Here is a 10,324-nt window from a genome sequence, read left to right as displayed (position 1 = left end):
TCTGCAGCTCAAACGACATACACTGAGCCGACTTCGACCACTACTTTTTCGAGATCTCGGCAAGGCCCGCAAACGACCTAGAACCCACAGACCAGAACCCCGTCAGCGCTGAAAGGGGCACTGGATCGCTTCGCCCAATTCTTCATCGAGCCTCTCTTCCTCGAATCTACCCTGGACCGAGAGTTGCGAGCTGTTGACTCGGAGAACAAGAAGAACCTCCAGAGCGACCAATGGCGTCTACATCAGTTAGAGAAGTCGACTTCAAACCCAAACCACCCTTATTGCCACTTTTCCACAGGAAACCTGGACGTCCTGAAGATTCAACCCGAAGCAAAAGGCATCAACGTGCGCGAGAAGTTTATGGAGTTCCACGACAAGCATTATTCGGCCAACCGCATGAAGTTAGTCGTTTTAGGCAGGGAATCTCTCGATGTTCTGGAAGGCTGGGTGTCGGAGTTCTTTGCCGGCGTGTCAAACAAGAACCTCCCCCAGAACCGCTGGGAGAGCGAGGCGCCCTTCAGGAAGAGCGAGCTTGGCATCCAGATCTTCGCCAAGCCTGTCATGGATTCGAGAGAGCTCAATCTCTATTTCCCCTTTATGGACGAGGAACGCATGTACGAATCGCAGCCCAGCAGATACCTCAGTCACTTGATTGGCCACGAGGGTCCTGGCAGCATCATGGCCTACGTCAAGTCAAAGGGTTGGGCGAACGGTTTGAGCGCTGGGACCTATCCCGTATGTCCCGGAACTGGTGGCATCTTTGACTGCCAGATTCGGCTGACCGAAGAGGTGGGTGCAGTCAGAAACCGTGCCCCTCACATTCCTGGCTAACTGTATCGTTCCCAGGGCCTCAAGAACTACCAGGAGATCACGAAAATCTTCTTCCAGTACGTCTCGCTGCTGCAGGAGACCTCGCCCCAGGAGTGGATCTTTGATGAGCAGAAAGGCTTGGCCGATGTCGACTTCAAGTTCAAGCAGAAAACGCCCGCCAGCAGATTTACGAGCAAAATCAGTTCGGTCATGCAAAAGCCTCTTCCACGCGAGTGGCTGCTGAGCGGGCACAGCAAGCTGAGGAAATTCGACCCCGAATTGATTCGAGAGGGACTGGCATGTCTGAGGCCCGACAACCTTCGTTTGACGATAGTGTCACGCAAATTTCCCGGTAACTGGGACCGCAAGGAGAAGTGGTACGGCACAGAGTACCGCTACGAGGACATTCCCGCCGACTTCCTTGCGGAGATAGAGAAGGCGGCGGCATCAGGCGCTAAGGACAGGTTGCCAGAGCTACACCTCCCGCACAAGAACAACTTCATCCCCACGAATCTCGAAGTCGAAAAGAAGGAAGTCAAGGAACCAGCCCTTGCTCCCCGCATTGTTCGCAACGACCTTTTGGCACGGACCTGGTTCAAGAAGGATGACACCTTCTGGGTTCCCAAGGCCAACCTGGTCATCAGTTGCAGGAACCCCAACATCTATTCATCAGCCGAGAATGCCGTCAAGGCCAAGCTGTTCACTGACTTGGTCCGTGACGCCCTCGAGGAATACTCCTACGACGCCGAGCTCGCCGGCCTACAGTACAGTGTTGCGCTTGATGGGCGCGGCATGTTTCTTGACCTTAGCGGTTACAATGATAAGCTGGCAGTGTTGCTGAAACAGGTTCTCGTCACCATCCGAGATGTCGAGATCAAGGATGACCGGTTCGACATCATCAAGGAGCGTCTTCACCGGGGATACAACAACTGGGAGCTTCAGCAGCCGTTCAGCCAAGTGTCCGACTACACAACGTGGCTGAACTCAGAACGCGATTATGTCGTTGAGGAATATCTCGCCGAGCTCCCCAATATCAGCGCCGAGGACATTCGGCAGTTCAAGAAGCAGATGCTCGCGCAGATGCGCATCGAGGCCTACGCACACGGCAACATCTACAAGGAGGACGCCCTGAAGCTGACGGATATGGTCGAAACGATACTCAAGCCCCGCATCCTCCCGCAGACTCAGTGGCCAGTCACCCGTTCCTTAATCCTCCCTCCCGGATCCAACTTTGTGTACAAGAAGACGTTGAAGGACCCTGCCAACGTCAACCATTGTCTTGAGACTGTATTCTACGTTGGCGACAAGAGTGACTGGAATGTGCGGGCTAGAACACTTCTGCTCGACCAGATAGCCCACGAGCCTGCCTTCGACCAACTGCGGACGAAGGAGCAACTAGGCTACGTTGTTTTCAGCGGTGTTCGTAGCTTTTCAACCACATACGGATTCCGCTTTATCATCCAGAGCGAGCGTCCCTGCGACTACCTTGAATCAAGGATTGAGGCTTTCCTAAACCATCTGTCTACGATCATCGACGCTATGACCGATACGGAGTTCGAGGGTCACAAGCGGAGTCTTATCGTCAAGAGGCTTGAGAAAGTCAAGAACCTTGACCAAGAGAGCAGCCGGCACTGGACTCAGATCGCCAGCGAGTACTACACATTTGAACTCGGTATGAGATACAAGTTTTCCTCCCGATATGAGATTCATTACTGACGCGCGTACCCGTTAGCCCAGCAAGATGCCGAACACATTAAGAAACTGACCAAGGCCGACATGGTCGAGTTCTATCGCACATTTGTCAAACCTGGCTCGGCAACCCGAGCCAAGGTCTCGGTGCATCTGGTTGCGCAGTCCTCAGCCGAATCCGATGAGAAGATGACGGAGTTGCTCCAAAAGCTCAGCCTTGACAAGACGGCCGAGACCAAGGTCAAGGCAGCGCTGCTACGTCCCGAGATGAGGAACGACACAGAGAACCTGAAGTTGTATCTCCAGAGCGAGCTGCAATTGCCCGAGGAGAAGGTCTCCACCGTCATTGCTGCCGCGCACGACCCGAAGACAGGTCCGAAGGTGAATGGTGTCAAGGAAGAAGACAAGGCTTCGGTCGAGTCGAAGCCCCAGATCATCACGGACGTCCGTGCCCACAGGGCTAGGCTTCAGGCCACATCGGGAGCCCAGGCTGGTAAAGATCTCAGCGAGTACCTGGATTTGGACGCCAAACTATGAGCTCAGCCTTCGGGCTCTGACACAACGGAAAATATGTCTGGGACACGGGCGACGGTGGTAGCCCAGGATGCCACGAACACTTTTCAATAACATCTGGTTCATGCTGCAAGGCATGACATAGCGTAGCGGTGGACTATCTTGAGTATTACCCATGACTTGGTGGGGCCCGGAATCGCGGGCACCAGCAAGTTGATCAGAACGGAAAGGAGAAGAGTGAGAAGGAGCAACAGCAGCTCGATTAGCTGATGCACCTGGGCAGGATCCGGATTTGTTGCGGGTATCTAGATTCTTGATTCCAGAAGGAGCTTTGATCCAGGCGTGAGGAGCTTTCGGCGGCGAAAGAGGTATTCGGGCTGGAATCAACTAGACGGCACTTAGACTTGGCACCCTCGAGCATTGTCATTCGCGAATAGAGTGCAAATTTCTCTGTGCAGCGGCAAAGTACGTAATGGCTGGGGATTTCTCTAACCCAAGCACGTCTACTAAACAGGAGCGACCTTCCCAGCCAGACACGTGTTGCCAGACAGGTGGTATGGTAGGGTAAGGGAGAATAGGTTGGTTTAATTTTTGCTTCATTTTTACGACATGTGAGACAGACAGAAGGGTGCAAGTACTTCCGGATTGTCATAATAGTACAACAATCAATCAATGTAGGGTTCTGGATAGAGCTTATGACATGGCCGAATCGTCTTGCGAGAAATCTGTTGAAGGTTACATGGTGAACCGGCCGGTCCTAGGGTTGCCTGGTGCATTTGATGGAGTGCTGGCCGCATACGTCTTGTACCTCAGTGACGTGCAGGACGAGGCTCTCCCTGATCAGGACGTGGGTCTTTTTTCAACGCTAAGACACCGAAGGTATTGTACAAAGCTCCATTCACACACACACACCAAAAAAAATCTCGGCACCAGTGGGTTTTTGTAGTCAAGTCGAGATGCCGCAAGTGTGTCAAAAGCACTACGCGGAAATGGGCCTAGGGAGTAGCTACCCAGTGGTCAACGAGGATGTTTCGCGCAGTGACAGATCTCAATCGCATGCTTCAGGAGCTCCAAGTGACTGGCTCCAAACAGGCACAGCAGGCAACTGTCAGTCGTAGGCCTCCAGATCAGGTCGGCCACGACTCAGACCGCTGCCGATGGAGCTCATTCTGTGTCGCCCTTAAGTTAAGGTACCTATCCTCCTGCCGGGATGAGGCAACTGATGTACCCAGCTACAGGAGGGGCTACCCGCTGGCAGGTGGCACTGGCACCGACCATGAGTCGTCCAGCTGGTTCCTCCCGCAGCGCCCCTCAAGCCTGGCCAGTCCTGCTACTGTAAACCCCTCCACTGCACCTCCAAAAAATACATTCTCGCAAAACCTCTTACAGGCGCAACAGTTCAGCTTTTGCTTCATCCGCACACATCGAGTCTCTCTTATTTTTGCGGGCTTTTACGTCTCCTCTGAACTGGTCGAGAAGCATTGTCAGTCGACTAGTGTACCTTCTTGCGTCGAGACGAGCGGCGCCCAAGTCACGGTTGCCACGGCCTTTCCCTCCCCTCCACTGACGTACTTTCTTCACCGTCCACCGGAGGCTAAGTAGGTAGGTACCTTTTCTTGGTTGTCTCTGCCCACCACCACCCGCCCTTCTTCTGCCTCAAGGCCTGCCCCCCAGCGTCGTTCGCCCTCCTCCATAGCCTTGTCGCACAGCACACGCAAACCTCTTCCAAGGTCACCTCTTTTTTTTTTTGCTGCTGACCTCTCGCCTCACCTGCTGATCAAGGCAGCACTGCCTCACCGACCGCGCGAAGCGAAGTGAAGCGACACTAACCAGGGTAGCCAGCTCCTCCATCGTCCTCCGGACTGTCTCCCCCGCGACTGCCTTTCCCGGGCTTGCACTCTTCGAGCTGCACAGGCAGCTCGCCATCACAACGTCTTCCTCAAAGAAGCGGAAGATTGCGCCGCGACACATAGATAACGACCAGCTGCAACCTCACACCCCCTATCCCGACATAGTTTTGCCCTCCTGCGAACCCGACGACGACCCCGCCCTCTCTTTCACCTCCACCGCCTTCAGCGACAACCGCCACGGCTCGCCCGAGGTTGAGGTCGAAGCTCCCCCCGTGGCCGCTCCCTGGTGGCAATCCGCCGAAAGCAATCCCGCCTCGAGTCTGCCTGCCAGACTCCAGACTCGCCAGGTCTCTCTGACGTCGACCGAGTACCCCGATAGTGCTGCGTCTTCTCCCTCGGGCGTGGGCGACCTCTCCCTCGACAGCGACCGCGGCGGCTATACCTCTGGCACCGAGACCGGGCCTCTGCAGCCGCATGACACGGCCCGAAGCCAGTCACCCTTCAACGTCTCCCGCCGGGCTATCATGGGAGGAGATGGGAACGCCCCTCAACGGTCTTCTTCACCCTTGAAACGACGCGCTTCCAGCATGGAACCACAGCAAGACACGGAGATGCGAGGGGCCCAGGAGGCGGATTCGGTCGAGTCCGCTCAGAGCACAGCACAACACGGGTCAACGACTACTCGAGCCCAACTGCCGAGGGCCATGAGCATCGATTTGCCGGATGACCAGCCCGCTTCAGGCGTGCAGGTTGCGCAGATAGATAGAGTGATAGGTAACTACGGAAGACAGCTATTTACGGCTAAGAGTGTATAGCTGACCACAGCCTGCAGAGCCACCACCTCTCGAAGAGCAGATTAAAACGATTCAGACACTGGTGCTCGGATTTGAGGAAACCGTCCCGAAGGTGGGCGATACCGCATACCTGGTGTCCACGTCATGGGTGCGTAAAGCCCAAGCCTTTGGTGACCCCAAGAACACAAAAGACGGTCCGTCAGATGAACGTCTTGGCCCTGTGGACAATTCAGACATCATCGACAGCATTTTAGCCACAGACGAGGGCCCCTTTGTGCGCCTGAGAGATGGAGTGAGCTTAGATGGCGACGTCTCGCTCTTCCCTGACGATGCTTGGACCCTAGTATCGGAGTGGTACGGCCTCTCCGATGGGCAGATCCCCATCATCCGCAAGGCCATCAACACCGCGCAAGATTCGGCTCCTTCGGCGAATATCATTTTTGAGATCAACCCTCCCGTCTTCACCATTCATCGACTGTGGTCCAGTGGGAGTGAAATCCCCATTGAGACCAAGCTGAAGGATGCTGCACCAATCGTCGTGGTCAAAAGCACCTCTGCATCTTACAATGAGTTCTTCAAAGAGCTCAAGACAAAGACGGGCATTCCATTGGACCGCAAAATACGTGTATGGTCAATAGCACCCCAACCGGAGCCTTCTCAGATGGATGTTGAGCCTCACTCCGCGTTGACGCCGCCTGATTCGCCGGAACGCGAGCCTGCATCTCCCCCGGAATCGTGGAAGAAGATGCTGATAGACGTGCCGACGTACTTGGCCGTGGATTCGCTGCGGCGGAGTAAGGTCGATGCCATCGACAACACAGTCAATGCCAACTACAATGGGAGAAGCTCATTGTCTATGAAGGCTCTTGGGCAAAGCCAGATTCTGGTCCTTGACGAGGAAGTCGAGAGGGGGGAATTTGTGTCGACGTACTTCAAGAGAAAGGGTAACGCCAAGAGCATCGCCTCTCGAGGAGTGGGAAATGGCAAGACAACTCAGTCCAGTGGCAACAACAGCGGTCGGAACAGCCCTGCACCATCAGCTCGCTCTGGTCCTATAACTCGCGGCAGGACGCAGCAGAAAAGGTCGGGTCGCAGCGTCGGAGCTGTTGGTCTGCAGAACTTGGGAAACACGTGCTACATGAACTCGGCACTTCAGTGTGTCCGGAGTGTCGAGGAGTTGACGAAGTATTTCCTCACAAGCGAGTATGAGAAGGAGTTGAACCGCGACAATCCTCTTGGCTACGATGGCCAAGTAGCCATCACGTATGGGCAGCTCTTGAAGGAGATCTACCGCGACTCAAGAGGGGCCGTCAGCCCTCGTGAGTTCAAGGTGACAATCGGTCGTTGTCGCAGCGCCTTTTCTGGATGGGGCCAGCAGGATACGCAGGAATTTCTCGGCTTTCTTCTGGATGGTCTGCAGGAAGATCTGAGTCGTATCAAGAAGAAGCCGTACATCGAAAAGCCCGATTCGACTGATGAGATGATCGGCAACGAGGAGGCCATTCGCAAAATGGCAGAAGAGGTCTGGGATATCACCCGAAAGCGAGACGACTCTGTCATCGCTGATCTGTTTACTGGCATGTACAAGTCTACACTTAAATGCCCCGTTTGCGACAAAGTCAGCATCACGTTTGACCCTTTCAACAACTTGACCCTTCCTCTGCCAATTGAAGATCTTTGGAGCGCTTCAGTTAAATTCTTCCCCCTCAACGATCGTCCTGTACTTGTCGAGGTCGAACTGCCAAAACACAGCGCTGTTGAACTGCTCAAGAAGGCCATCTCTGATCGGACTGGTGTTCCCGTCAACCGTTTGATTGGCGCAGAAGAGTTCAAAGGAAAGTTTTTCAAGATTTACTCCGACAACGAAGACGCTTCGGAAGCCATTACCGGCAGCGATGTCGCCACCTTCCACGAGCTGGAGTCGTCGCCCACCAACTGGATCAAGTCTAGTGGCCACCGCTCCATGCTAGACATTGACGAGGAGCCTTATGTCGACCCACGCACCGAACACCTTGTCGTCTCTGTCCTGCATCGGAAGCAAGCTGCTGGTAATCGATATAGCCGGGATGACAGCGCTTCACCTCCTCACTTCATCGTTCTGACGAGAGAAGAGGTAAGAGGCACCGAAGGGTCTAGCAATCGTTCCTGCTAACATTGAACAGGCCAACAATGAGGATGTTATCCGGCGCAAGATTCTTGAGAAGATCGCCACATTCACTACCGCTGCCGGCTTCGCCGACTCTGACGATGGGCTTGATCCTGAGACGGTTGTCACGACACAGTCCGATACCGAGATGGGTGATTCTAAAGTCGTTGCTCAATCAGTCGAGGGCGAGGACGACATCGTCGAAGTGTCGATGAAGGGCAATGGCGAGCCAACTGCTGCTACGACCGCCGCTACTAATGACCGCTTGCTGAAGCGGTTTGAGTCGCGTCGACCCAAGTGGGCGACGGACTCACAGTCTTATCTGCCACCCCAGCTCCAGAACCTTTTCGAACTGTTTTACTTCGGCGGTGAGAGCAGCGACGTTGTGCCTTCTGGCTGGAATAGCCTTGACCGATCTCTACACAAACTATCATCCAGAGCGCCGCCACCTGAGTCATCAAGCGACCAAGATGAGTCGAACAGCCCGGGCACCTGGACGAACGGCGGTGATGGCGACAGCGACAACGACAGCACTAGCGACCTGCAATCCTCTGCCTCAACTCCGGCACAAACTCGCATGAATGAAGAGTCGAGCGAGGAAGAGGCAGTCGTTAAGCCCCCCAAGGTGAGCAGCTCAAAGAACCCCCACATGCACTGTACTCGCGAAACTTTTGCGGTCTACAGCTACGACACTGTTCACGGGATGTTGATGATTGACACCTATGTAGGCTAGTGTTCGAGCATCCCAGCGACCTAATGGTCAGAAGCCTGGCGCTAGCAAGAAAAAGATGAAGCCTCACAAAACTTACGGCAAAAAGGGCAATAAGCGCCGTCACAGGGAGATGAACTCGCGCGAAGTGCGCATGCCCGATGTTGCGCCGCAACCCTCACCCACGGATGATGTGCCCGGCCCCCTGGTTCGTTTCGGAGAGGGTATCGTTGTCGAATGGGACAGCAATGCCTGGGACGGTATTTTCGGCGATACAGATCACGGTAATGACGATCTGCGTGGAAGTCCCACGTTCAACGACCTGGAGCGCCTTCGCGATCCAAACATGGAGCTGAAGCGGAAAAAGCGCCAAGCTCGCCGTTCCAAGGGCATCACGCTCGAGGAGTGTCTGGACGAGTTCGAGAAGGCCGAAATTCTATCCGAGCAGGATACATGGTATTGCCCGCGCTGCAAAGAACATCGCCGTGCAAGCAAGAAGTTCGACCTGTGGAAGACGCCTGACATTCTCGTTGTGCATCTCAAACGATTCAGCTCTTCCGGCTACCGGCGAGACAAGCTGGATGTGCTAGTTGACTTCCCCATTGAGGGCCTCGATCTGCGGACACGCGTCTTGCACCAGGAAGATGGCAAGGAAGAGATGTATGACTTGTGCGCCGTCGACGAGCACTTTGGTGGCCTCGGCGGTGGTCATTATACGGCGTGGGCCAAGAACTTCGTCGACAATCAGTGGTATCACTTCAATGGTCAGTTGCAACATCGAAACGCATGACTGAGCAGTTTAACTGACCAAATGCAGACACGAGCGTGTCGGCTGGCAAAGCAGAGAGCTCCGTCACTAAGGCTGCGTACCTCTTGTTTTACCGCCGGCGTTCCGCTGTGCCCCTAGGTGGACCCCGCTTCCGCGAAATCTGCGAGAAATTTGACAGCGGTTCGGAAGAGGAGGAAGATGAACAAGACGCGGCAGATTCGGGGGAAGGCCGGCGTCTCGGCGAGGGCTCCTCCCCAACTGGATCGTCGAGACTTGGGACCGGAGCCGGAGCAATTCGCCTGCCAGCAGGTCGTGGTTTGGCTCATAACACCATGTCGACGCGCAGCGACGACGGTCTGCCCGACTACAACAGCAGCGAACGGATCCACAACAGCATCGAGGACGAAGGTATCGGCATGGCGGGCGCTCCCGCGAGTCGGCTGTCTCAGACGTTCACCGGCAAGCAAGCGTGGTCATTCAGCGGCATCGGCGAGGAGGGTGACACCACGGATACGCTCCAGCTCGGAGGCTACGCCAGTGACGAAGCACAGGCCGACTCGGACGTGCCGGACCTGACTGGCCGTGGCAGCGAGTCCCCCTTGGTCGATGACCTGCTTCCCCAAGAAAGCGACGACGTGTTCGGGCCTCAGGAGCAGGGGCCCCTGCCCGGCAGCACCGAGACCTGGAGTCTCAAACTTGATAATGGGGTGAATGCTGTGCCGCCGAGGGATGACGATGATGACGCTGCGTCGTCGGAGGCCGCTGAGATTCACATTTCCGACGACAGCCAGGGTCAGTCTGATGTTAAGTCCTAGATACTCTCCGCACGCCAGTGGAAATGGGATTGTGAGTAGGAAAGCGTCGTCGGTTGCATAGGGGGGAGTAAAAAGAATTATGCCTGATGTACTTAGCAAACCATGATAACGGTGGGGCAGCCCGGTTGGCAATGAGAAATGGACAATGGTGGTGTGGTACGAGACCAAAGACAGCAACGTACCGGAGTTGGGAGATGAATCCGGTGTTGTTTAGGTATGGGAGCGGTAG

The 10,324-nt window shown here is 55.1% G+C and overlaps 2 protein-coding genes across 2 annotated transcripts; both read left to right on the top strand.

Moving 5' to 3' along the window:
- Window positions 1–360: 360 nt before the first annotated feature.
- Window positions 361–3,468, top strand: VDBG_06702 (insulin-degrading enzyme; the record flags this gene model as incomplete). Its single annotated transcript, XM_003003094.1, has 3 exons — window positions 361–735; window positions 847–2,482; window positions 2,543–3,468. 3 exons carry the CDS (start codon window positions 361–363, stop codon window positions 3,034–3,036), a joined length of 2,505 nt encoding a protein of 834 aa, XP_003003140.1.
- A 244-nt stretch (window positions 3,469–3,712) lies between these two features.
- On the top strand, window positions 3,713–10,095 carry VDBG_06701 (ubiquitin carboxyl-terminal hydrolase; the record flags this gene model as incomplete). Its single annotated transcript, XM_003003093.1, has 7 exons — window positions 3,713–3,859; window positions 4,105–4,610; window positions 4,855–5,611; window positions 5,688–7,769; window positions 7,819–8,427; window positions 8,531–9,275; window positions 9,329–10,095. 7 exons carry the CDS (start codon window positions 3,713–3,715, stop codon window positions 10,093–10,095), a joined length of 5,613 nt encoding a protein of 1,870 aa, XP_003003139.1.
- Between the last annotated feature and the right edge of the window lie 229 nt (window positions 10,096–10,324).

This window comes from Verticillium alfalfae, genomic scaffold (genome assembly GCF_000150825.1).
Source record: "Verticillium alfalfae VaMs.102 supercont1.8 genomic scaffold, whole genome shotgun sequence".
Lineage (NCBI taxonomy): Eukaryota > Fungi > Ascomycota > Sordariomycetes > Glomerellales > Plectosphaerellaceae > Verticillium > Verticillium alfalfae.
Note: the sequence above shows the minus strand (reverse complement) of the source record. Positions and strands in the feature narration are given on the sequence as shown.